We start from the raw sequence: 23200 nt of genomic DNA, 5'->3' as shown, positions 1-23200 counted from the left end.
GGAGGAAGGAAAGAAAAACTGAAAGTAGCCATCCTAACATTTCCTTTCTCATTTTCCTGACTGCATTTCACTCCACAGTAAGACAAGAGGCAAGTGTGACTAGTCCCCAGTCAATGAGAAGACTGGTGATGATCACTGACAACTTTAACTGAGGATCTGTTCCAGTGACCTACTCTACAGTCTGAGACTTGACTCCAAACTCTCTAACCCAGAACCATAAAGAAGGCCACTAAAAACACAGAGGCTACAGAAATACTGTCATGCAACTACAGTTGTTTTGAGTCTAAAAGGAAAGATGGACATTTTCTAAGCCAAAATATATATTAACATTATCTTCACAAGACGCATGCCTAGAAAACAACTAGGCTATTCTTTGTTGTCATAAGAAATCTGAAGGCTCCAAGTCATTTCTCCTTGTTTTATTTTAAAACAAATAAAGGTGGATAATAAATATTAGTACATGCTCAGTGCTGAGGACAAAAGATTTCATGTCATCTCTACCTTTTCTTTCTATCTCCAGGAATTCTAACCATTTCCCCCTCAGATGTGCACAGAGAGCTTCTATTGCATCCCCACTAAAAACCCCCAAAAACAAAAAACAAAACCTTCTTAGTGATTCAAATCTCATTCCCCTTGGCTTCTGTGATATAAGTGATATGCCCTCCATATCCTGAAGCTCTCTTCTCCCTGACCTCTACCCTGGATCCCCTCTACCGTCTATGATCCTAACTCAGTCTCCCTGGCTGGCTTTCTGCCCTTACCTTACAGGTATCATTGAGATGATGCCCTCTTTTAAATAATTTTTTTTAAAGATTTTATTATTAGAGAGAGAGAGAGAGAGAGAGCACAAGCAGGGGGAGCAGCAGGCAGAGGCAGAGGGAGAAGCAGGGCTCCCGGTAAGCAGGGGCCCCGATGTAGGACTCAATCCCAGGACCCTAGGATCATGACCTTACCCGAAGGCAGATGCTTAATTGACTGAGCCGGCCACATGCTCCAAGATGAGGCCCTCTTGATACCTGTTTCCAGTACTATTTGCTCATGTTACATTCAATAAGAGATAATACATATTGGACATGTATAAAACCAAACATCGTAGGCTCCCCCAAACTAGTTCTTCCACTCAGCCTTCATGTTTCTTTCCAAAGGCTCCACTATTCCTGCAATCATCTGGGCACAACATCTTGGGATAAGCTTTCACTCATTCAATCTAACCATATAAGCATTTACTAAGTATCCACTATGTCATAAGGAGTTATACTGAGTGATAGAGACTATAGACATACTGTCTATATTATATTATAGACATAATGTCATATTTCCAAATGAGTTCTAATCCAGTAGCAGTAACTACACAAGAAAACAAATAACCAAAACTTATGATCGAATATAAATAGAACAAGAGAAATCTTAAAAGTGTTCTTAGGGCTCAGACAAGAGAAAAGCTTTTTTTTTTTTTTTTTTTTTTTGAGAAAAGCTTATCTCATTATCAAGAGAGGCTTCAAGACATGAACAGTATTGAGAAATGATCCTAAAAAGATGGGCAAATTTTAGACAAGCAAGAGAGGGACACAAACGTTCTAAATGGAAAAAATAGCTTAGGGAAATACAGTAAAGCCAGAAAGCATAGCCAATGTGGTGAGATTAACAAAGATGGAAGAGCCCAGTTTTAGAAAAAGTAAAAGGTATGTACAGAGGAGTAGTGGAATTACATAATGGAAATCATGACAGACTCCATTTCAAGGAGAGGACACTGGCCATGATGTTGTGTGCACTATGTAGCCTCTACTAGCTGCAGAACAGGTTTGGGAGGATCAGTGTCGTACTGATAAGTGGGGGAAGGACACAGGGGAGGGAGGGTCTGGTGGTAAAGAAAACCCAACTAGTATGCTAGTGCAGCAGACTGGGCAACCAGGAAGCATCAATGAAGGAAAAGAACAGGACAGTAGTGCTTTACAGAGACTACAAAAGGAGAGAATTTCAGGGAAAAATCAGTAGAACGTACAAATGCTGCATATGATTAGGGAAACTGTCAAAAGATCTCTCAACTCAGCCATGAGGAGATCACTCTTGATCCTTTTCAAGAGACAAAGCTGGGAGGGACGCCTGGGTGGCTCAGTTGGTTAAGCAGCTGCCTTCGGCTCAGGTCATGATCCCAGCGTCCTGGGATTGAGTCCCACATTGGGCTCCTTGCCCTCCGCAGGGAGCCTGCTTCTCCCTCTGACTCTGCCTTCCACTCTGTCTGCCTATGCTCGCTCTCGCTCACTCTCTCTCTGACAAATAAATAAATTAAAAAAAAAAAAAAAAAGAGACAAAGCTGGGAGTCAAACTTCAATGGGTTAAAAATGAATGGGACTTCCACTCCCAGTAATGGAGAAGCAGCTCCTTTCAAACCAGCCTTCTTACCGAAACAACTGTACTCTATAGGGTGGCGGTAGCCATGAAGGATGCAGGGGGAGGAATCTACAAGCGGATACCATGCAACCAAAAGCAGGAGGGTTGGAGTTGACCCTTTGAAGAAGGGAATGGCATTGGTTAAGTTTCCTATTTTTGAAATACCAGAGGGCATTTTTTTGGTGGTGGGGGATACAGAAGGAAAGGCCCAATTAGTACCATGTGGCCAGACTACAGCATAGGCAGAAACATAGTGTTCCTGGCTTAAAGAACCAGAGGAAAAGTCCCAGAGTGAGCCACTGTGGGGAGCCTTCAAAGCTGAGTATAAATTCTACCCAAATCTCAAACACCTGAAATATGCATGTGCAGGCTGAATCTAAGCAGCCCAGTTAAAGCTAAAAGCTCTGAACAGAGATTTTTAGCTGCCACCCCCGAAGACTGAATTTGGAGCTTAAATTAAGCCAAGTTAACTGATAAAAGAACAATGACAACAAAATACTGTTAAGAGAAATATATCAGAATCCAGAGTCTCTATATAGTAACATTCACAATATTGGATGTAACTCCATATTATTGGATATACAAAGAAACATTAAAATGTGACTAATATTTAAAACAAAAGGCAATCTATGCACAATTCTGTGACAGTCCTAAAAGCCACTAAATTATACACTTTAAATGGGTAAATTGCACGATATGTGAATTATATCTCAATCAAGCTGTTATAAAACAATAATATCGGGACGCCTGGGTGGCTCAGTTGGTTAAGCAGTTGCCTTCGGCTCGGGTCATGATCCCAGGGATTGAGTCCCACATCAGGCTCCTTGCCACGCAGGGAGCCTGCTTCTCTCTCTCCCTCTGACTCTGCCTTCCACTCTGTCTGCCTGTGCTCGCTCTCGCTCTCTCTCTGACAAATAAATAAATAAAATCTTAAAAAAAAAAAAAACAATAATATCAATGATGGTCAATCAACACTGTCTACCTCTGAAACAGACATTTAACTATAGAGAACAAGCAGATGGTTACCAGAGAGGAGGTGGGTGGAAGGGGACGGGTGAAACAGGTGAAGGGGGTTAAAAGTACAGTTATGATAGAGCACAGAGTAATGAATTGTTGAGTCACTATATTGTACACCTGAAGCTAATATAACACTATATGTTAACTACATCGGATTTTAAAAAAATATGGTCTAACTCTAAGAAGACCCACACAGAATTAGAAGACAAGGTTTTAAAAGCTTTTGTAATAAACAGGCTTGGCTATGTAAACGAAATATACATGTATTAAATAAGCTAACATAAATCTTAGCAGAAAAACTAAAATGTTAATTAAAAGAACTAAGTGGAAATTCTAAAGCTGAAAGTACAATATGTGTCTGATAAAAAATTTATTTATGCAGTGAAGAATCTTGCTCAAAGAGAGGCCTAGACTTCGCCCTCAGCTCTTGGAAGCAATCTATGAACCCTCAGAACATCCAGCCTAAGACTGTCTTTGTTTACCAGAGGGTGTTAGCTATGCCAAATAGTTGATGCTAACAATGTGATTCAGAGTGAGGGCTTTCAGCTCCATCTTTGCGGGGCTGGAAACCAAGGTCACCCACGCAAATGGTCAACCATATCTATGTGACCAAGGTCAAATAAAAACTTTGAGCACTAAGGCTCAAGTGACCTCTCGGTCTGTGCATACAGTCAATACTGTTGCTTGAGGCGTAGGCACTATCTGTGACTCCATTGGGAACAGAAGATCCAGCTGAAGGCTTCATGCTTAGAACTCCCTTGCCACGTGCCTCTTCCCTTGGCTAACTCTATTCTGTATTCTTTCATGTAATAAGCCATAACCATGCATATAACAGCTTCCAGTGGATTCTGTGAATCCTTCTAGTGAGTTATTGAACCTGAGGGTGGTCTGGGAGACCCCTGCTCAGAGCTGATGTCCAAAGTGAGAGAAGTCTTGGGAAATGCCAAACTCAACATCCCTGAATGGATTTAAAAAGAAGATATGACAGAAGAGTTAATGAACTTAAAGATGAGAAATTTTTAAATCTGAAAAATGCAGAGAAAAAAGATTTAAAATGTGAACAGAGCCTGAGTGATATATAGGACAATATTAAAGATCTAAAGTAATACAGTGTATCAGAAATAGAGGAGAGAGGGAATGGGCAAGAAGAAATATTTGAAAAAATATTGGGTAAAATTCCCTAAATTTGGAGAAAGATATACACCTGCTGGTTCAAAAGCTCAAAGTATCAGAGAAAGGGAAAATACAAAGAAAGCCACATTTAGGCATATCACTGTTAAACTGCTGAAAATCAAGTTTAGAGAAAATCATGAAAGCAATCAAAGAAAAGAATTAGCACATGCCTTACAGATTTTAAATTCCACTGAGTTATCATCAAAATAATAAGGACCAAAAAACACTGGAAAGACTACATTGCTTTTTTAAAGAGGTCCATCAACTAGAATTCTGTATCTGCCAAAGATATCCTTCAAGACTGAAGGTGAATAAACATGATTAAAGTAAATTAAAATGAAAAGAATTCATCACCAGCAGACCTGCACTACAAGAAATTCTACATGAAATTCTTTAAACTGAATGTAAATGATACCAGATGGAAACTCAGATCCTTAGAAATGATTTCAAATACCACAAACAATAAATAAGTGAGTAAACAGAAACCATTTTTCCTATTAATTTTTTAATATAACTGTATAAAACAAAACCCCCACATTGTATTGTGAAGTTTATAAAGAATATAGATGTAGTAATATAAGTGATGACTACAGCACAAAGTACAGGGAGTAAGGAATAAAAGGACCTATAAAGTTGTAAGGTACTTATATTTTAAAGGAAGTGGTAAGATATTAGCTCAAAGTACACTGTGAAAATTTAAGGATAGCATAAAGTAATCCTAGAGCAACCACTAAAATATAATGCAAAGAAGTAGAGCTAAAAAGCAAGTTGACAAGTTAAAATATAACGGACAGATAGCAGGAAAGGAAGAACAGAAAACGAAATATAAAGGGGAAGATAGAAAATTAGCATTAAAATGACAGATCTAGGGCGCCTGGGTGGCTCAGTGGGTTAAGCCGCTGCCTTCGGCTCAGGTCATGATCTCAGGGTCCTGGGATCGAGTCCCGCATCGGGCTCTCTGCTCAGCAGGGAGCCTGCTTCCCTCTCTCTCTCTCTGCCTGCCTCTCCATCTACTTGTGATTTCTCTCTGTCCAATAAATAAATAAAATCTTTAAAAAAAAAATAAAAAAAAAATAAATAAATAAATAAAATGACAGATCTAAATACAATACCACCAATAATTTACAATAGATGTTAAGTGGATGAAATTCTGTAACTAAAATGCCATAATTGTCAAAATCAATACAAAACTGAACTAGATGTATCTGCAGTTAACAAACTAAATATAAAGACACAGAGAGATAGAAAGTAAAGAGATTCGAAACAAAGGACCACACAAACAGTAAGTATAAGAAGGTAGGAGTATCAGATAAAGTAGACTTCAAGACAAAAAGGTATGACCAATGACAAAAAAAAAAAAAAAAAAACCACTTCATAACAATAAAAGGACCAATCTGTCAAGAAGACAAAAACAATCACAAATGAGTATGTGCCCAATGACAGAGTTTCAAAGTCCATGAAACCATGTTTCACGGAGGTTAATTGGGTAACAGAGAAGTCCACAGTAATAGCTGGAGATTTAACAGCCTCCCTCTTAGCAATTGACAAAACATCAAGACAAAAAAAGCAAAACAGACAAAGATGACTGGAATATTCAGCACCATCGACTACCTTGACCTGACATCTGTAAGACATTACATCTCATGAAATCCTACAAAGTGTGTTCTCCGACCACAATGAAATTAAACTAGAATTTGATAACAATAATGTATCTAGGAAAATTCAAAATATTTAAAATGAAATAACCCCTCTAGGAGTTAAAGAAAAATCACACAATCTTAGAAAATGTTTTTAAGCTCAGTGAAGGTAAAAACACAATATACCAAAAATTATTGGATGCAGGTAAAGCAGTGTTTGAAGAAAATTTTATATTTTTTAAATGTTTGTATTAGAGAGAAGAAAGGTCTAAAAATGATACCTGAGGTTTGACTTTAAGAAGCTGGCAAGAGAACCCAAAGTAAGTAGCAAGAAGAAAGTGATAAAAATGAGACTGGAAATAAGTGAAACAGAAATGAGACAAGCGATTAAAAAAATTAACAAAAGCAAAAATTGATCTTTAAAAAGATCAAGGAAACTGATAAATCTCTATGTAGAACAATCTAGAAAAGGGGAGGGGGATGATTTGCAAGTACAGAACACAAACTACCAATAACAAAACTGAAAGATGTCACTAGATATCCTACAAGAATTAAAAGGAAAATAAGGAAATATTATAAACAACTTTATGCCACTAAACTCCACACTTAGATGAAATGAGTAAAGTCTCTGGAAAATACAAGTTATCAAATGGACACAAGATAATAAAGAAAATATGAATGGTCCAATATGCATGGCCTTCTGAACCCCAGGTTCAAAACCTCCAATCTATCCTACGTGCCACTGTTCGACTTGTCTTCCTTAAATATCCAATCTATCTTCTTACTCCTACATTTCAAAACTTTCAGGAGTTTCTGCTAGCATATCTCTTACATAGTTTTTGTACCAATCTGGCATCTTCTAGCACAGTCCTGAAGGGTATTCATGCCACCATCCCTCAGAAATGCCAACCCATTCTTTCACATACCCCTTTCCATCAATGTCATCTCATTCCTGGCCAAACCTCACTCATTCTTCAAGGTCTAAATGGGTCTAGACTCCTCCAAGAAGCTTTCCAGGCTATTCCCAGATCTCAGGGACTCATTTCTTGGAATTTCATGGCAACATCACATTACTAACCCTGTTTTGTAGGGAGGTCACTGTTGTCCTATGAGTTAACTCTTATTTTCCCAACTAAATTATAAGCTCTTTGAGGGCAAAGATTTTTTTTTCTTAAATCTCTATCCTTAGGGCAACTATTCCAGGATTCAGCACATAGTAATGATTCAATAAATACTTGTAATTTATTGAATGAATATATAATGCCAAGAGCTTATTTCTGTGGTTCTTATCAGACTCTTTAGACTGTCATTCTGATCTCAGTACCATCTTCAGAGTTATCTCCAGGGATTTGCCAGACTTTTTTTAGGAACTGTATTCATAAAATCCTCTGGTCACAATAAGCAGAGGGTAGAAGGGAGGGAGGAATAGTGTTAAAATTAAATAAATGGCGAAGCGGGGGGGGGGGGGGCGGTCTCAGTTTTCTAGGTCACATAAGAAGAGGGAGCTGAGTTGTACATTCTGCTGCTACTAATATCCAAGAAACATACACTAAGACCAATGAGGTCACCTTCTCCTTGTCCTCTCCCTGTCCTGAGTCCGTGTGTACAGAGAACAAACAATGGGGCTCAGGGATGAATTCCAGTTCTGTTCCCAAACACATCTTTTTCTTCCATTGTGTACCCACATCTGTTCGAGTAGAGTCAAGATAACAGGATCTTCTAAAAAGTAGCCAGAGACTAATACTTATTGTCTCTTACCCTTACAGATAAATTCTCCAATTTATAAATGTCTTCATTGTAACCAAGTACTATCAAACAGTGACTGCAAATCTAGCTTATTTAAATAGATCTTTCAAAAAGGAGTTTTGCTTTTATACTAAAATTCGCAGTGCCATTTGTGAATACACATACTTTTGAGGAAAAAATACATTTTCTGTGTCACTAAAGTCACCAAGTAAAGAAATCCCTTTAAACAAAATTCTTCTCAAATTCCCTTCCATTGATGACTTCCTAGCAGCTTCTCTTTCATTTAAACCAAACATAGCTTTTATATCCTCATTTCATTCCCTTTCTCTCTAATTAGTGAAATCTAGTTGCTCTTCTCTCAAAACAGATTACAAGGTTGGGGTGTTCTGTTTTTCCAGTATTTCAGAATTCTAATCCTTGCAGCACTGTGATGGCAGGAAGGATCGTGTGATTTAGAGCAGGCAGGCTCCAAGGAAATAGATCTGAAGGAAACGTACAGCACACACAATGCGGAGATTCTTTTCAATACAAACACTCAGATTCCTGTAAAAGATAGTGGGCTACCTCAGCTACTTCTAGCCCAGGGCACTGACCCTGAATCTCGCAGGCCAGCCTGTCCTTACCCAGATTGGAGGACGCTCTCCCCTCTGCAGCCCGGTCCTTGAGATCCTCAGCAATGCCCAGCTGCTGCTCATGGTACTGCTTCGCCCGCTCCAGATCCTGCATGCACCTGGCAGCATGGCCCAGGCCAGCGTAGGCCCGCATCTCAATGGCCTTCTCCATTAATTCCTGTGCCAGCTCCAGCACATAGTTGTGGTAAGACATGGCCTTGTCAAAGTTCCTCCTGTAGTGATAGGCACTGCCCAGGTTGCTGTAGGCCCGGGCCTCTTCTCGCTTGTTCCCCAGGTCCTTGGCTATCTTCAGATGCTGCTCGTGGCACTGCACAGCGTTCTCAAAGTCACCCATGGCGATATACACAGCTCCCATGTTGCCGAGTTCTCGCGCCTCAGAAAGCTCATCTTTGGATTGCTTGGCGAGAAGAACACACTGTTTGTGACTGGCCAGTGCGTTGGGGTAGTCTCCGATGGCTGTGTACACGTGGCCCAGACTGCTCAAGGCTGATGAAGCTGCCTGGAGAGAAAGGATAAGGCAGAGAAATGAAAGCACATCAGAAAATGCCTTTGGCTTGTTTTAGCAGATAAAATGTTCGAGGTTTGCCTGTAACCATCCAACCAAGTGTCTAATGGTGTTTCTATCAGTGGTCCACAGACCTGTGCAGTACTGAAAAAGAGCCCATCCAAACAGCAAGTTTCTAGTAAAAGACAATGGTAATTTAATCAGTAACTTTCAATACCTAATCTCGCAGAACAGGCTGTGTTCCATATAACCTTCGTTTTAGTTTAAAGACTTATTGACATTTTTAGTATTATGCTATATCTCTGTTAATAGTCATTAACCTCTGCAGTATAAGAAAAAGTTGAAGAATGAAAATAAAATGTAAGCAAGGGGGGAAAAAAAAGAAAATGTTGAAGAAAACCCGAATTAATTACTACATATAATAGAGCATAGGAAATTCATGAGAAACCCATGCTTGGGTGTTTGCGCTCCTGGGCATTTCTCTAGATGTGTTTTCTCCCAAAGCAAATGGGTAGATTAATGGTAATGGAGACGTTTAGAATGACAACTGATAATTCTGTGACTCCTGACACTGACTGGGTCAGTTTTGACAATGTCAGGTCCTGTTCTCCGATCTGTGTTCCCTCAGTGTGACATCATCCAGGCTGATTACTGTGGAGGGTTTAGATTTGGAAAACAATGGTTGGTTCCAGCCTACACCTCTTTGGAATGGGGTGGTCCCACTGGGCCTCACCACCCACTTTCAGGCCCACATTGGCTCTTCCAGCTTTTTTTTTCCCCTTAAGATTTTATTTACTTATGAGAGACAGCGAGAGAGCACATGCACACGCATGCTTGCACAAGGGGAGGGGCAGAGGGAGAGGGAGAAATGGACTCCCTGCTGAGCAGGGAACCCAACATGGGGCCTGATCCCAGGACTCTAGGATCATGGCCTGAACCTAAGGTAGAAGTTAACCTACTGAGCCACCTATGCGTCCGTGGCTCTTCCAGCTTTACTCCTCTTGCCTAGAGGCTCTTCTGACCCTGGCCTCTGTGCAGAAAAAAGCTATCTTCCTAGTCCCCTCACAGTGCTTGCTACACACACAGTGCTCCTGTAAAGAAAAGTATGTGAGCCTTTTTTGTCTTAAAGGTTTTAATGAAAAGGACTGTATGTTGGTATAGTGAACCAAACCGGGACTACAAAAATATCAAAAGGGTTACATGGGTTCTGGAATCTTCCACAAATGCATGTAGTCTTAGATTCTAGTCTAGTTTCTAACTTCTTTGTAGAGACATAAAGGGGACACTAGCTACCCTGGGCCTTTTCTGACCTCCTTTGGCATTTTGTTTTGTTAATTAAGTTTTTATAAAATTCCAGTTAGTTAACATACAGTGTAATATTAATTTCAGGTGTTGAATTTAGTGATTCAACACTTCCATACAATAGCAGGTACTCATTGCAAGTCCCCATCACCTGTTTAACCCATCCTCCACTCACCTGTTACAAGTCTACCTTTAACAACCTTCACACTAGCCTAAAGCTCTAGCCATGTATCACCTTTCTTCACCACGATCCCTTTTCCCAACAGGAGCACGTGATCATGGCAGAACAAAGGGTGTGCTCTGTCACAATTAGGCAAGTGATTTTCACAAGGGCCTCCAGGCTAGGGAATAACAATGAGAGAAGGCTGTCCCACCTGGAGTAAGGGCATTTCTTTATGAGATGTGCACTTCAGAACACTTTCATTAATATTTTATAGATGTGAGTGATTTACTACCCTATTTCTTTGACTGCGAAAGAGTAGTTCTTGATCAAAACTCTTTTTAAAATAAAAAAAAAATAAAATAAAATAAAAACTTTTTTTAAAATAAAAGGTTTTATTTATTTATTTGAGAGAGAGAGAAAGAGAGCGCGTGGCACAAGGATGGTGAGGAGTAGAGGAAGAAGGAGAAGAAGCCTCCTCCCCCCATCCCGAGCAAGGAGCCCAACGCAGGGCTCAATCCTAGGCCCTGAGATCATGACATAAACTAAAGGCAGCTGCTTAACTGACGGAGGCACCCAGGTACCCTGCATTTTCTTTTTTTAAGTAGGCTCCACGTCTGGTGGAGAGCTCATTGTAGGGCTTGAACTCATGACCCTGAGATCCAGACTCAAGCCCCAGTCAAGAAAGAGTCTGGCGCTTAACTGGCTGAACCACCCAGCGCCCCTTAAGTTGCTTTTATCATTTCACAGACATTTCAATAAAAAGACTGAGGAAAGCAGAGGAAACAGATACTTAGAAATTTACTTTTATGTTTTTTCTGAGTAGAGAAGGGCAGAAATGAGTCCATAAAATCCACAGTGTTGCAGCACTGTGACTGAGGCAGAAGTAGCAATGATGTCATGGAAGAGCATGCCCCTTGGACGTGTATTGGTATCGGCTTGCCACTTCAGGAACCTCCTTGGGACCAGAGGTTAGAACTGTACATCAGTACACAAGGCTTTCTCCTGCTCACAACACTCCTCCCCAACAATCTCCTTTTCTTTCTTTGCTCTGGGCCCAGGGACCCCAACTCTTTCCCCCTGGCCCTCCCACCTTCCTCTCTGGGGTTCTCCCCCCATGGCTGGCTAAGTAGCAGGACATTGTCCACAAACCCCACCCACAAATCTATGCTGCACACAGATCTCTCACCATGTAGCTAGTATAACTTAGAATCAGGCACACAATTCAATACTGCACTGCTCTTTACCAGCTCTGGCGCCTTTTGAAACTTAACTTCCCTGAGCCTCGGTTTTCCAGACACACGTTTCCAGGTCCCAGCAGAGCACCAAGAATAGAGAGTTTTCAAACTCCAGCCTCTGTCAAATATACAAACCATAAATAATTCACTAGATAATTCCAAATTGTAGATCTGGTTGGAGGCAATGAGCCCTTGAACACCATGGGGGATGGATTCATAAGGCCTGGGGCAGGCATAGCACCCCAGCACTGCTCTTAGGGACTTCTGGTTTAAGGCAACTCAGAATGACAGCCATGGGATCTTCTACTTCCGTTCTTCATTTCTCTGAAAATGCCAGGAAGACAGGGGAGCTCACGGGGCAGTTCTCTGAACATAAGGAAAGGGAGTGCTGGGGCATTTCCCCTCTGGGGTGCAGGAGAAAGAGGGAAGGACTACCGTATTGACTCTTCCCTGGCACCCTCCAGTTACTAGACAGTGCTGTCTCATTGCAACTCTTCATGGCAGGTGTCCTGGAAACCAGCTTCTCTAGACAATAGAATTTATGAAGCACACATCCCAGCCTCTGAAATTAGAGAGGCAGCTCTACATTAGAGATGTAATATAAGAATGGAACAGGATTTAGAGTCAGAAGCCTTGGCTGTACAGCCCTGATAGGTCACTCTTCTTCTTCACCCGAGTTTCCTTTATATTTAAATGGTACTGATAAAGACAATGTACATACTTCCCAGGGCTGGGATGGGATCAAATGAAGCAGTGCATCTCAGTATCCTGCATAAACCACCAGGTTCCCAGAAAATGCATCACTAAGGTGTGGATGGATGTTTTATGACTGCAAGCTGGCTGGGCTAAGCTCTGTTGCCTAGCAGAAGCTAGTAATGGCAACTGAACACATCAGTCATTATGACCGAACAACTATATTCCTATCAGTTGCCACAGGAAATGAAGTCCAGTGTTTTACAGCCCTTGGGCAAATAACATGTGATGTTATTTATCAGCTAAGTGAATTACAAATTAATCACTTGTCTTTGTTCCTGTTCCTGTAGAATAAGCTTAGATCTGAAACATGGTTTCAGGCTGTTAACGAGAATCTGAAGACCCACCATCTATGGGGAATCACAGGCCCCACCTCAAGCAGATGCTACGTTTGCCACTAAGGTTCACTGCTGCCTTTGTATATTAATCTCTCTGAGATTTTTGTGCTAGAATAGCAACAGCTGCTTCCCACAGTGGAAACATTTTGGAACATCTGTATTTGAATACTAAAATGCGCACAAACAGTTATGCTAACAAACTATCTGGTTGGGATAAGACAATACTTTCCTCTTTTTACAAGATATAAATTACTCCAGTTCTTGCCAAAGCCTGATATCCAGCTGCAGATTTAGTACACAGGAGTCCTCACCCTTTGCTCTGTGACCTGAGTATTTGCAGAAGAACTGTATCTAACAAGTCAGCTTTATGCAACTAGAGAAGGAAATTCGCTCAGACTTTTTAAAACCACCTTTAAGGACTTGCAGTTTGAGACATAAAATAGAGAAAGTTTAAACTACTCAAACTATAACCACATTGATAACACTGCCATTAAAGATTAAATACTTAAATATGTGGTTCTTATCAGAGATAAGAGATAGAAAATTAGCATTAAAATGACAGATCTAAATAATTAGATATCTGTATATTTTCTGTATATTCAATATAACTACTGACTGATTAATTGTGGATGGTTTTTTAAAGGGGAAATATACCAGCTAGTACCAAGAATTTTGTTTTTTCTTCCAAATCCACATGCACCTTCTATTCCCTGCCAGTTCAGTGCCCTCACACTCAACATCCTGGGTTCACCACCTACAACCCAAGGGGCAGAGGGATGTAGAAGAATAGGGGCAGAATCTCAAATCAGGCATGCACAGGTTCAATCATGAACTGTGATACCACACAAGTAATGTGACATCTTTGAGCCTCAGTTTCCTCATCTGTAAATGGGAACTATTAATACCTTCCAATGTGGTGAGTCATAAAAAAAAAAAAATTAAAGATGTTGCAGAAAATGACCAGAAAATAGAACAAGAAGTTATGTCATCAGAACTAAAGAGACAACACAAAAGGCTTGCCCCACTGATGGGAGGATGTGTAATTACCTTCCTACATTGAATCATATTACTCATAGTATTTTTCTGCAAATGTAGGCATAAGAAAATTCACCCTTTACCCAGGAGCAGTCTAGAATCATTGGTATATCCAACACCTAATGTTGGGAAAAGCACTTGACTTCAAGTGGTCAAAGCTTACACAGTCATTGGAGTGTTTTGGGTCTGTTAGTTGGTTTCTTCATTTGTTCATTCATTCATGAAAAATCTCTAGACTGATGCAAACATAGTAAACTAATTTTTGACAAAAGAGCAAAGGTAATTCAATGCAGAAAAGACAGTTTTTTCAACAAAGGGTGCTAGAACTAGACACCCAAATGCAAAAAAAGTGAATCTAGACTCAGACCTTACATCTTTCAAACAAGTTGACTTGAAATGGATTGCAGACTGAAGTATGAAACACAGAACTATAAAACCCCTACAAATTAACATAAGAGAAAATCTAGGGCTTGGCAATGAATTTTTAGATATAAGACTACAGGCATGACCCATTAAAAAAATAGACACGATGAACTTTATTTAAATTAAAAACTGCTCTGCAAAAGATACTATTAAGAGAATGAAAAGATAAGCCACAGACTGGGAGAAAATATTTGCAAAACACATACCTGACAAAAGACTAGTATCCAAAATATGGGGAAAAAAAAAAAAACTTAAAGCTCAACAACAAAAAAAATCATCCAATTTTGAAATGGGCAGAAGATGTGAGCAGACACCTCACCAGAGAAAATATGCTGATGGTAAATAAGCATATGAAAAGATGCTTCAAATCATATGTCATCAGGGAATTGAAAATCAGAACAATGAAATAGCAATGCGCACCTATTAGAATAACTAAAATCTAAAAAACTGACAATACCAAATGCTGACGAGGATGTGGAACAACAGGAGCTCATTTCTTGGTGGGGACACAAGATGGGACAGCCACTTTGGAAGACAGATGGGCAGTTTCCTGCAAAACTAAACATATTCTTACCATACGATGTGGCAACCATGCTCCCATGTATTTACTCTAATGAAATGAAAACTATGGTCCACACAAAAACCTACACATGAATTCATAATTGCCAAAAACTGCACGCAGCCAAGATGTTTTCCAATAGGTGAATGCTTAAGCCCTTGTACATCCTTACCGTGGAATACTATTTAGTGCTGAAAAGAAATGATGGAGCCACAAAGAGATATACAGAGACGTTTAACTGTACACTGCTAATGAAAAAGGCCCGCCTAAAAAGGCTATCTATTGTATCATCCCAACTATGGTCATTCTGTAAAAGTCAAAACTATGGAGAAGGCAAAAAAAGTCAGTGGTTGCAGGAAAAGGATAAATAAGTGGAGTACAGGGGATTCTTAGGACAGTGTAACTATTCTGCATGATACCTAAATGGCGGACACATGACATCATGCATTTGTCAAAACCCATGGGCTGCACATGACAGTGAACCCTAATGTAAACTATGTAAACTATGAGTTTCACCTAATAAGAGTATGTTGTTTTGTCAATTGTAACAAATGTATCACACTAACACAAGATGTTAACAGTGAGGGAAACTAAGTGGGAAACTAAGAGGGTGTGTGGCATCTCTCTGTAAATCTGTATATTTTCTGTAAATCTAAAACTGCTCTTAAAAAATGCAGTCTATTAATTTAAAAGTAAATAAATTGGAGTTTTCCTCATTTGAGGAGTAGGTATCTCTTAGAAATGGCAACAGCACGAGCAAAGGCATGAAGGATGACGAGAAGCCATTCAGACCTGAGAGGAGGGGTAGTGGCAAGAGGGGAGTCTGAAAGGTGAGTTTGGGTAAGTTATGTTTGTCCATCAATTTGTAAAATCTAAAGCATTTTCTTTTTAATTTAATTTTATTTGTATTTAAAAAAATATTTTTTAAAGGTTTTATTTATGTATCTGACAGAGATCACAAGTAGGCAGAGAGGCAGGCACAGAGAGAAGGGAAGCAGGCTCCCGGCTGAGCAGAGAGCCGGATGGGGTGGCTCCATCCCAGGACCCCGGGATCATGACCTGAGCCAAAGGCAGAGGCTCAACCCACTGAGCCACCCAGGTGCCCCTAAAGCATTTTCCATGTATGTTGTTTCATTTGCTCCTTATAACAACCCTTCACACATGTGTCATTATTTTTATGTACATTTGTGAGATAACACTAGACTCCAAGTGATAAAGTGCCATGCCTGAAAGTCCACAATTAATAATAAAGCCAGGTTCACATCCACCTGTGTCAGGCCCTGGCTATCCTGCACATTTGACTACACAGAGTTTAGCCCCTGTTGAGGGAATTACAGACACCCAGGGGGCAATAAGGGCCACTGGTTTAAGCAGGGGGCTGACCAGACCAGATCTGTACTTGCATCTATTTCCATGAAATAGATGAAAAGAAGCAAGATAAGTGGTACCAACAACACCACGATGCCTAACTAAAATAATGACTAGTTAGAATACAAAAAGACCTATTTTAATCACTAATTATATTTAATGTCCTCTTTGGGGCTGTTCACAACTGTTCTAGCTTCCCTCCTTCCAAGCAGGTAAGATGGCACATCCCTGCATGCATGAAGTCAGGGGTCAGTGACTGTTCTTTGGCTGATAAATGTAATCACATCCAGCTGGTGCGTTAGGAACCAGGGCACGCTTCACCACATTCTCTTTCCCTTGCCACACACTGCTTCACCAGAACTGAACTTGAAGTGACAATCGTGGCAATATGGCACAGAGCCCTTGCTGACCAGTAGTGAATATACAGTGGGCATAAGAAACAAATCTTTGTTGTTTTATGCCACTGAGATTTAGGGATTTACTGTTAGTGCAGCATAACCTGGCCTAGCCTTATCAATACAATATTCAGCTTTATTAATTACTAACTGTCATGCTCCAGTCATCATAGTTATAGTTAATGCTTCCTGATCATTCAATTATTTGAATTACCATGTTTCTGAATGATTAAATTTTAGGCATTTACCAATTACCACAGGATTATAGATGAAGAAGTTTAAAAATTTTTTTTTGAAATTTTAGAAATTTTTATAGAAAAACAAAATTTGAGAAGAATTAGGTACTAAAATCAGAACTTAGCGAATCCTTAAAAAATTTCCTAACCCAGAGACAAACTGTCTATCTGGTAATACTTAATCCAAAGCGCAGGCCTATTAGGAGGGACTCTATAGCCACCCCCATATGAACCTATAGAAACAGAGGACTGAATCGTGTTCTGTGGGGTCTGTATACTTCCTACAGTCTGAAATGACTCACATTCTCTATTTAATGAGCATACTGTAGCTTGAAAATCTACCTTAACCAGCAGCTGAGCTGATAGAGTAAGTCTGTGTAAAAGTTAAATGATAGTCATGAACATCTGGAGTTACTTACTCAAGTCACACAAAACCAACTGGACAAATAAAATAAAAAGAAATTATTATCTATATTATTGAGGACACTGTCCATGATATCACCCAATGTCATCTTTATAAGGAGTAACAGAAAAATTTCTTTCAGATTTCAAAGCTTCTACCAAGCAGCTGCTATGGGTTTATCTAAAAAAACAAAACAAAACAAAAACAAAAACAAAAAAACACAAAACCTCTGAATCTTAAAGTGGTCAAATTTACCTTTGTGTTCGGATTACCAGCTTACAGCTTGAGATGCAGAGCCTCTCTTTAACAGGCTGATAAAATCAGATAATACGTACACAGATTCTGCCCTGGCTTCAGCCTTATGCTATAACTCTAATGCTCTCATTACTCTGATTTCTTCCCTTTTTGGTTTTGTGTCTTACCTCCAACAAATTCTTCTTGTAGTAAAATAGAGGAAAGGACAAATCAACAAAACAATTAAATATTAAAGCTCTTGGTAGGGAGGAAGCGTCCCAAAATGGGATCTCTAAGAATTGTGAACTCACAGCCACAACCTAAAGAGACTTAAATACCACACTAAACAGGGAAGTTGTAATTATATGGTGTTTAGTATTCTTAAATCTTTTTTTGTGGTGTGCATGCCATTATTGGTGCTGGCTTTATTATAATCAATCTAACTAGTCTGTCCCAATGCCTAAAGCTAGAGTTGGAGGACTACTCTGAAGTTACTTCTGAAAAGGTAAAAGACTGATTTGTGTCTATCAGTCTATCTGAATTCTTTCTATTATATACTAACCCATGGTGGAAATAGTTGGTTTGAATCTATTACTCTGAGCTTAGAGAGCAGTTAGTGATCGTTATAGCTTCTCCACAGCAATCTGTCAGCCTTTTCTAATACTGTGGGGCCAGAGGAGCTTTCATAATAATTATTTTTATCAAAATTATATTAGGGTTGGAAGAATAACACAGTGTCAGAAAGATCTATTACCTAGACCTAAGAGTTGCTATCACAGGTGATAAATTATTTATAATGCCCAGCATTAATGCAGCCATGTTTTCAAACCAAGAATTTGTAAATGTCCTTTGCAGATGCAAATTAACAGATTAATAAGGAAACAAGCTTTCTTGTCTGAGAAGCTGAGATGACAGATTAGCTATTAAGAGCAATTTATAGGTCATAAGATATGAAAGTTGGCAAGAAACACTACCTCAGCTGGCTCTATAAATAGTAAAACTGCATTTAGTTTCCCAGAGGTATCCTGTTAGACATTTTAATTATACCATAAAAACTGCCAGAATTTATAATGATTTCATTTTTTAAAAAACTTGATGCTCCATGTAAACTTGAGGCAATACAACAGGCATCCATGCTATGCACTGGAACTGCCAAGTTGCAGCCAGTGAAGAGTGCCGGCCGCTGCTGGCGAAGGACTGCAGGGGCAAGGTCAATGCTGAACGTCAGAGGGAAGGTATGTTAGCCCCCAACCTCTCTCTCAGGTTACGTAAGGATTCTCCTCCCTCCTTCACATCCAAATACCTTCCACGGCAGCCCCACGCTGTCTACCTAGGATGATTTTTACAAACAACTGCCTCCCTTCTATGTAGCTCTTGGCCACAAAATGACAGCCATGTAAAAATCTTAGAGTCTTCATAGTCCTTTTAGGGAGCCGAATTTAACTGGGGGTAAATTCCCTCACTTACTTGAAATAATCAGCTCAGATCATTTTTTGGAAACTGATTTCCCATCCTCAGTTTCACCTACATCTGCAATTTTATTTGGAGGAGTGATAGATAACCTAATCTAAAATCAGCCTTTAAAGACATAATCCACTCAGGTCTCTTATGCAATGATTTGGCCTGAGTTTGGAGACATACTTTACCTTAATGCTGTTTTAAATTTTTTTTTTTTTTTTTTAAAGATCTTATTTATTTATTTGACAGAGAGAGATCACAAGTAGGCAGAGAGGCAGGCAGAGAGAGAGAGGAGGAAGCAGGCTCCCTGCTGAGCAGAGAGCCCGATGCGGGACTCAATCCCAGGACCCTGAGATCATGACCTGAGCCGAAGGCAGCGGCTTAACCCACTGAGCCACCCAGGCGCCCTACCTTAATGCTGTTTTAGACCAATCAAAACTCTTCCATTCTACTCTTGCCAGCCAACCTGACTTTTAGTAGGCTATAAAACATTGTTCTGTAGGTGTTGGAATGTAGTCAATCACCCTTTGAAGACAGTACTTACACCAAATCATAAAATCTGGCTTTGCCTGGGTAGGATATAATGGAGAAACTGGAAGAAAGAGACAGAGAGAAAACACATATGTGTGCATTCACAAGAGCCACATGAGACATTTCTCAGAAGGAAGAACGCCCAGGAAAAGGATCGCTTATTTGCAGGGGCCAGCAGATAACAATTTAAGCAAGAAATCTTTAAACTGGGTGAAAAGGAGTTTCCAAGGGTCCTGGAAATATGTTAGAAAATGAAGAAACAACTGAGAACCTCCCTACCTACCCGGAAGGAGTATCAGTACAGCATTCTCACTGTCAAGGATAGGTCCTCATGCAGGCTGAGACCTTCTCAAATGAATGTCTTCTAACTGTTCAAGAATAACTGCTCGGAATCTCAGCTCTCTGTACAACTGCTCCCTCCAGCAAATTCAACTTCTGCCCCTGTTGCATGATTCCAAACTTGGATTTTAGAACAAGAGACAGAAGACTTTAGAGCTGGGAGAGGCCTTATAGATCACCTAATCCACCAGTTTTCAAACTTTGCTTAAACCAAATTACAAATACACATGATTTCTGTGATTTAAGTGTACTTGTTTAGGTTAACTTGGATTAGGGGGCACTCTTGTCCCTAAGTATTAAGAGAATCTCTGGCACCCTGAAGGATTCTTTAGAGCAGAATTTGAAGACCACTCATCAGTAGACCTCCTCAATGTCTTTTGATGTAGAAATTAAGGGCAAGAGACGTCAAGTACCTTGGCCAAAGACCAATCCACTAAAGAACCAGCAAGAGCAGGACTGGAGCCTACATCTCTAGGTCCCCACTAGTACCTCCTCACCATGCTTTGCCAGACTGCACCACACCAGCTCACAGTCTCCTCAGACTCAGGCTCACTGCCCTTCCTAAGTCCCCTTTACTCCTATGACTTCCATGATAAACAAAAGAAGCAAATGCTGTCACCATTTCTTCCAAACAGCCAAAAGTTCAGCATTACCCCTTTACCTGTCTTATGGCCCTCATATTCAGCAGCCCTCCCCAAGATCAGCTTTATTAAACTCCTGAAATTATAATCATATTACTTTTTATTTAATAATCTTTACCTAAATGCTGATTATTTATATACAAGATCCACTTAGAATTAATTTCTGACACTTTTATTTTAAATAATAAATATTCTCTTCAGAATTGTGTGGCAATGTTAACAGATGGGGTTTGTAAGTGTTATTAAATACATACTGCTCTTCTCTCTAAAATCCCAGCCAGTTATTCAGTGACAAACTCAACAGCAAACTTTATTTTTTCTTTAAAAATTTACTAATTTATTTGAAAGAGAGAGAGAGTGAGCAGGGATAGGGACAGAGGGAGAAGAAGAGGGAGAGAAGAAACCCCCCATCCCAGCGCTGCTGAGCGTGGAGCCCAGGTGGGGCTCTATCTCATGACCCGAAGATCATGACCCTAGCCAAAATCAAGAGTTGAACACTTAACCACTGAGCCACCCACCCCTCAACAGCAAACTTTAATTAAACTTTAGTAACTGAGGCGCTGGGGTGGCTCAGCTGGTTAAGCCAACGGCTTTTGGTTTCAGCTCAGGTCATCATCTCGGGGTTGTGAGATCAAGCCCCATGTCAGGCTCTGTGCTGAACATGGAGCCTGCCTAGGATTCTCTCTCTTACTCTCCTTCTGCCCCCACCCTGCCCCAATTTTTTTAATTAAAAAAAAAAACTTTATTAGCTTTCCTAACAGCTACTGATTCTGTCTCCTAAATAATAATGGACTTACCAATTCCAGGGTAATATAGTGATTAGAACTACCTAGGTTGGAATACTGACTCTGCTGGCTATGTTCCCTTAAGGAAGTTACTCTCTCTGCCCTTGTTTGCTTATCTATAAAGTTGGGGTAATGATATCTGTCTCATGGGACTGTCAGAAGCATACATTAGAGCTTAGAATAGTGTCTGGCACATAACAAGTATTCAGTTACTGCTAGCTGTTATAGATGCTAAATACCAATAAAACTGAGTAAATTAAGTAATTTTAAAGTCATACATTTATATTCATTTAATCTATTTTGTACATTTATTTAAAATTTAAATGTACTAAATTAGTGCCTCCCTTCCCTCTCTTATTATATTAATTAAAAAAACCTGAAAATGTCATTTCCCTTTTGTTGCATTTGTCACTGTTCCTTTGGCACAAAAATTGTTTGGGCATGCAACCACATAACATTCCTTTTTGGGAATCCCCAAGGAAAGAAGACATTACACCAAGATCTAAAAAAGGAACACAGTACATTCCCTGAAGAAAACCAAAATTTTAATTAAGATCCTATCTTTTTTTTAATATTAGCTTGCTATAAAAATACCCAAAGTGACATTAAATATAGGTTACACTGATAGATAAAATTTCTAATTACAAGTATAATCAAACTTTTCATCATGTTAGTTTTCATGTTTGTTTTTCAGTGGTATGCTTGTTTTGGATGAAAGTGAATACCAGAAATGTACTAAAGTTTCGAAGGAAATACGTTGTAAAGCAAAAAGAGTTGATTCATATATTTTCTACTTAAAGCAACAGGAAAAGATACAGGTGAAGGGAAAAGGAGCATAGCACAGGACAGGTTAGACTGGGGTTTCTGGAAGCCTAGAGTAGGCTTATTCATCTCTGTAACTTCACCGTCTAGCATAATACCTGGCATTCTACAAACACTTACAGAACTAAATTGACCGTCACGGGACTTTGGGTCTACACAAAGATTTAGGAGAAGAAAACTCTAGCCTCGAAGGTAAAGTTAGAATGAACAGGTGGCACCAGGACCTCTCAACCTCTAGCTCTGTGCGAGCAAAATCCTAGTTCATGAAAACTTTCCTGCTCAGTTGTCCCCTTGGTGTTTGTCTACACAATCGCTCATATTCGTCCTTGATTTTCTTCTACCTGCTACTTCTCATCCAATCAATCATATTCTTGTTAAGCCTTATGACGTCTAACTCCCTTCTACCTTTGCATTGTTTGCATGAGACATAAAGTGACTAAACAGGGGTCACTATTATTTTTTGTTATAATACTCTTTTCCTAAGAATAATTATAATGGTAGTCCAGATTAAAGTCCAGAAAAGTTAGTAAAATTCAGGTTCTTTCTGGGTACCACTAAAGTCCTTCTTAGGAAAAAATAGATCATCATAGTAAGTATAACGGCTAATCATTGAGAGCCAAGCACACTACCTTTTGTCAAATTAAAGTTGCCATCAATTTAAGAAGCATCTTACAATATGAACCACAGATAGAAGGACAACAGTGTCACAATCAAACAATGCCAGTATGCTTACTTACTTATTTCAGAGATACTAAAATGTGAAAAAAAAAATGTGCATCTTGGAGTTATGATATATCAGTGAATTATGATATATCAGGTGATTTATTTACATTATTCCAAATCATCACCAGGACCTACAGAGTAAGAATTTTTACCTTCATTTTGCAGATGAGGAAAAAGACAACATTAAGCAGCTGGTTCAAAGTCAAATAACAAATAAACGGGAAGGCTGGGATTTAAATCTAGGCCTACCTGACTGCAAATGTGAATATTCCCATCACATTACATTTCCTCCAGAAATCCTAGACAAAAAAAAAAAATGAGGAAGAAGGCAAGGGCACTTGCTCTGAAAAGGACTC

General features: G+C 39.6%; 1 protein-coding gene across 7 annotated transcripts in view; it reads right to left on the bottom strand.

Annotated features, from left to right (window-relative positions):
• The window catches only part of TTC28 (tetratricopeptide repeat domain 28), a 645085-nt gene that overhangs the window by 171021 nt on the left and 450864 nt on the right, over nt 1-23200 (bottom strand). For all 7 annotated transcript variants that reach the window (XM_082697968.1, XM_082697969.1, XM_082697970.1 and 4 more), the window contains one exon: nt 8588-9095. In XM_082697968.1, the coding sequence (XP_082554094.1) occupies nt 8588-9095 (508 nt within the window). The remainder of the gene's footprint in view (nt 1-8587; nt 9096-23200) is intronic.

This window comes from Mustela nivalis (genome assembly GCF_964662115.1).
Source record: "Mustela nivalis genome assembly, chromosome: 14".
Classification (NCBI taxonomy): Eukaryota; Metazoa; Chordata; class Mammalia; order Carnivora; family Mustelidae; genus Mustela; species Mustela nivalis.
Note: the sequence above shows the minus strand (reverse complement) of the source record. Positions and strands in the feature narration are given on the sequence as shown.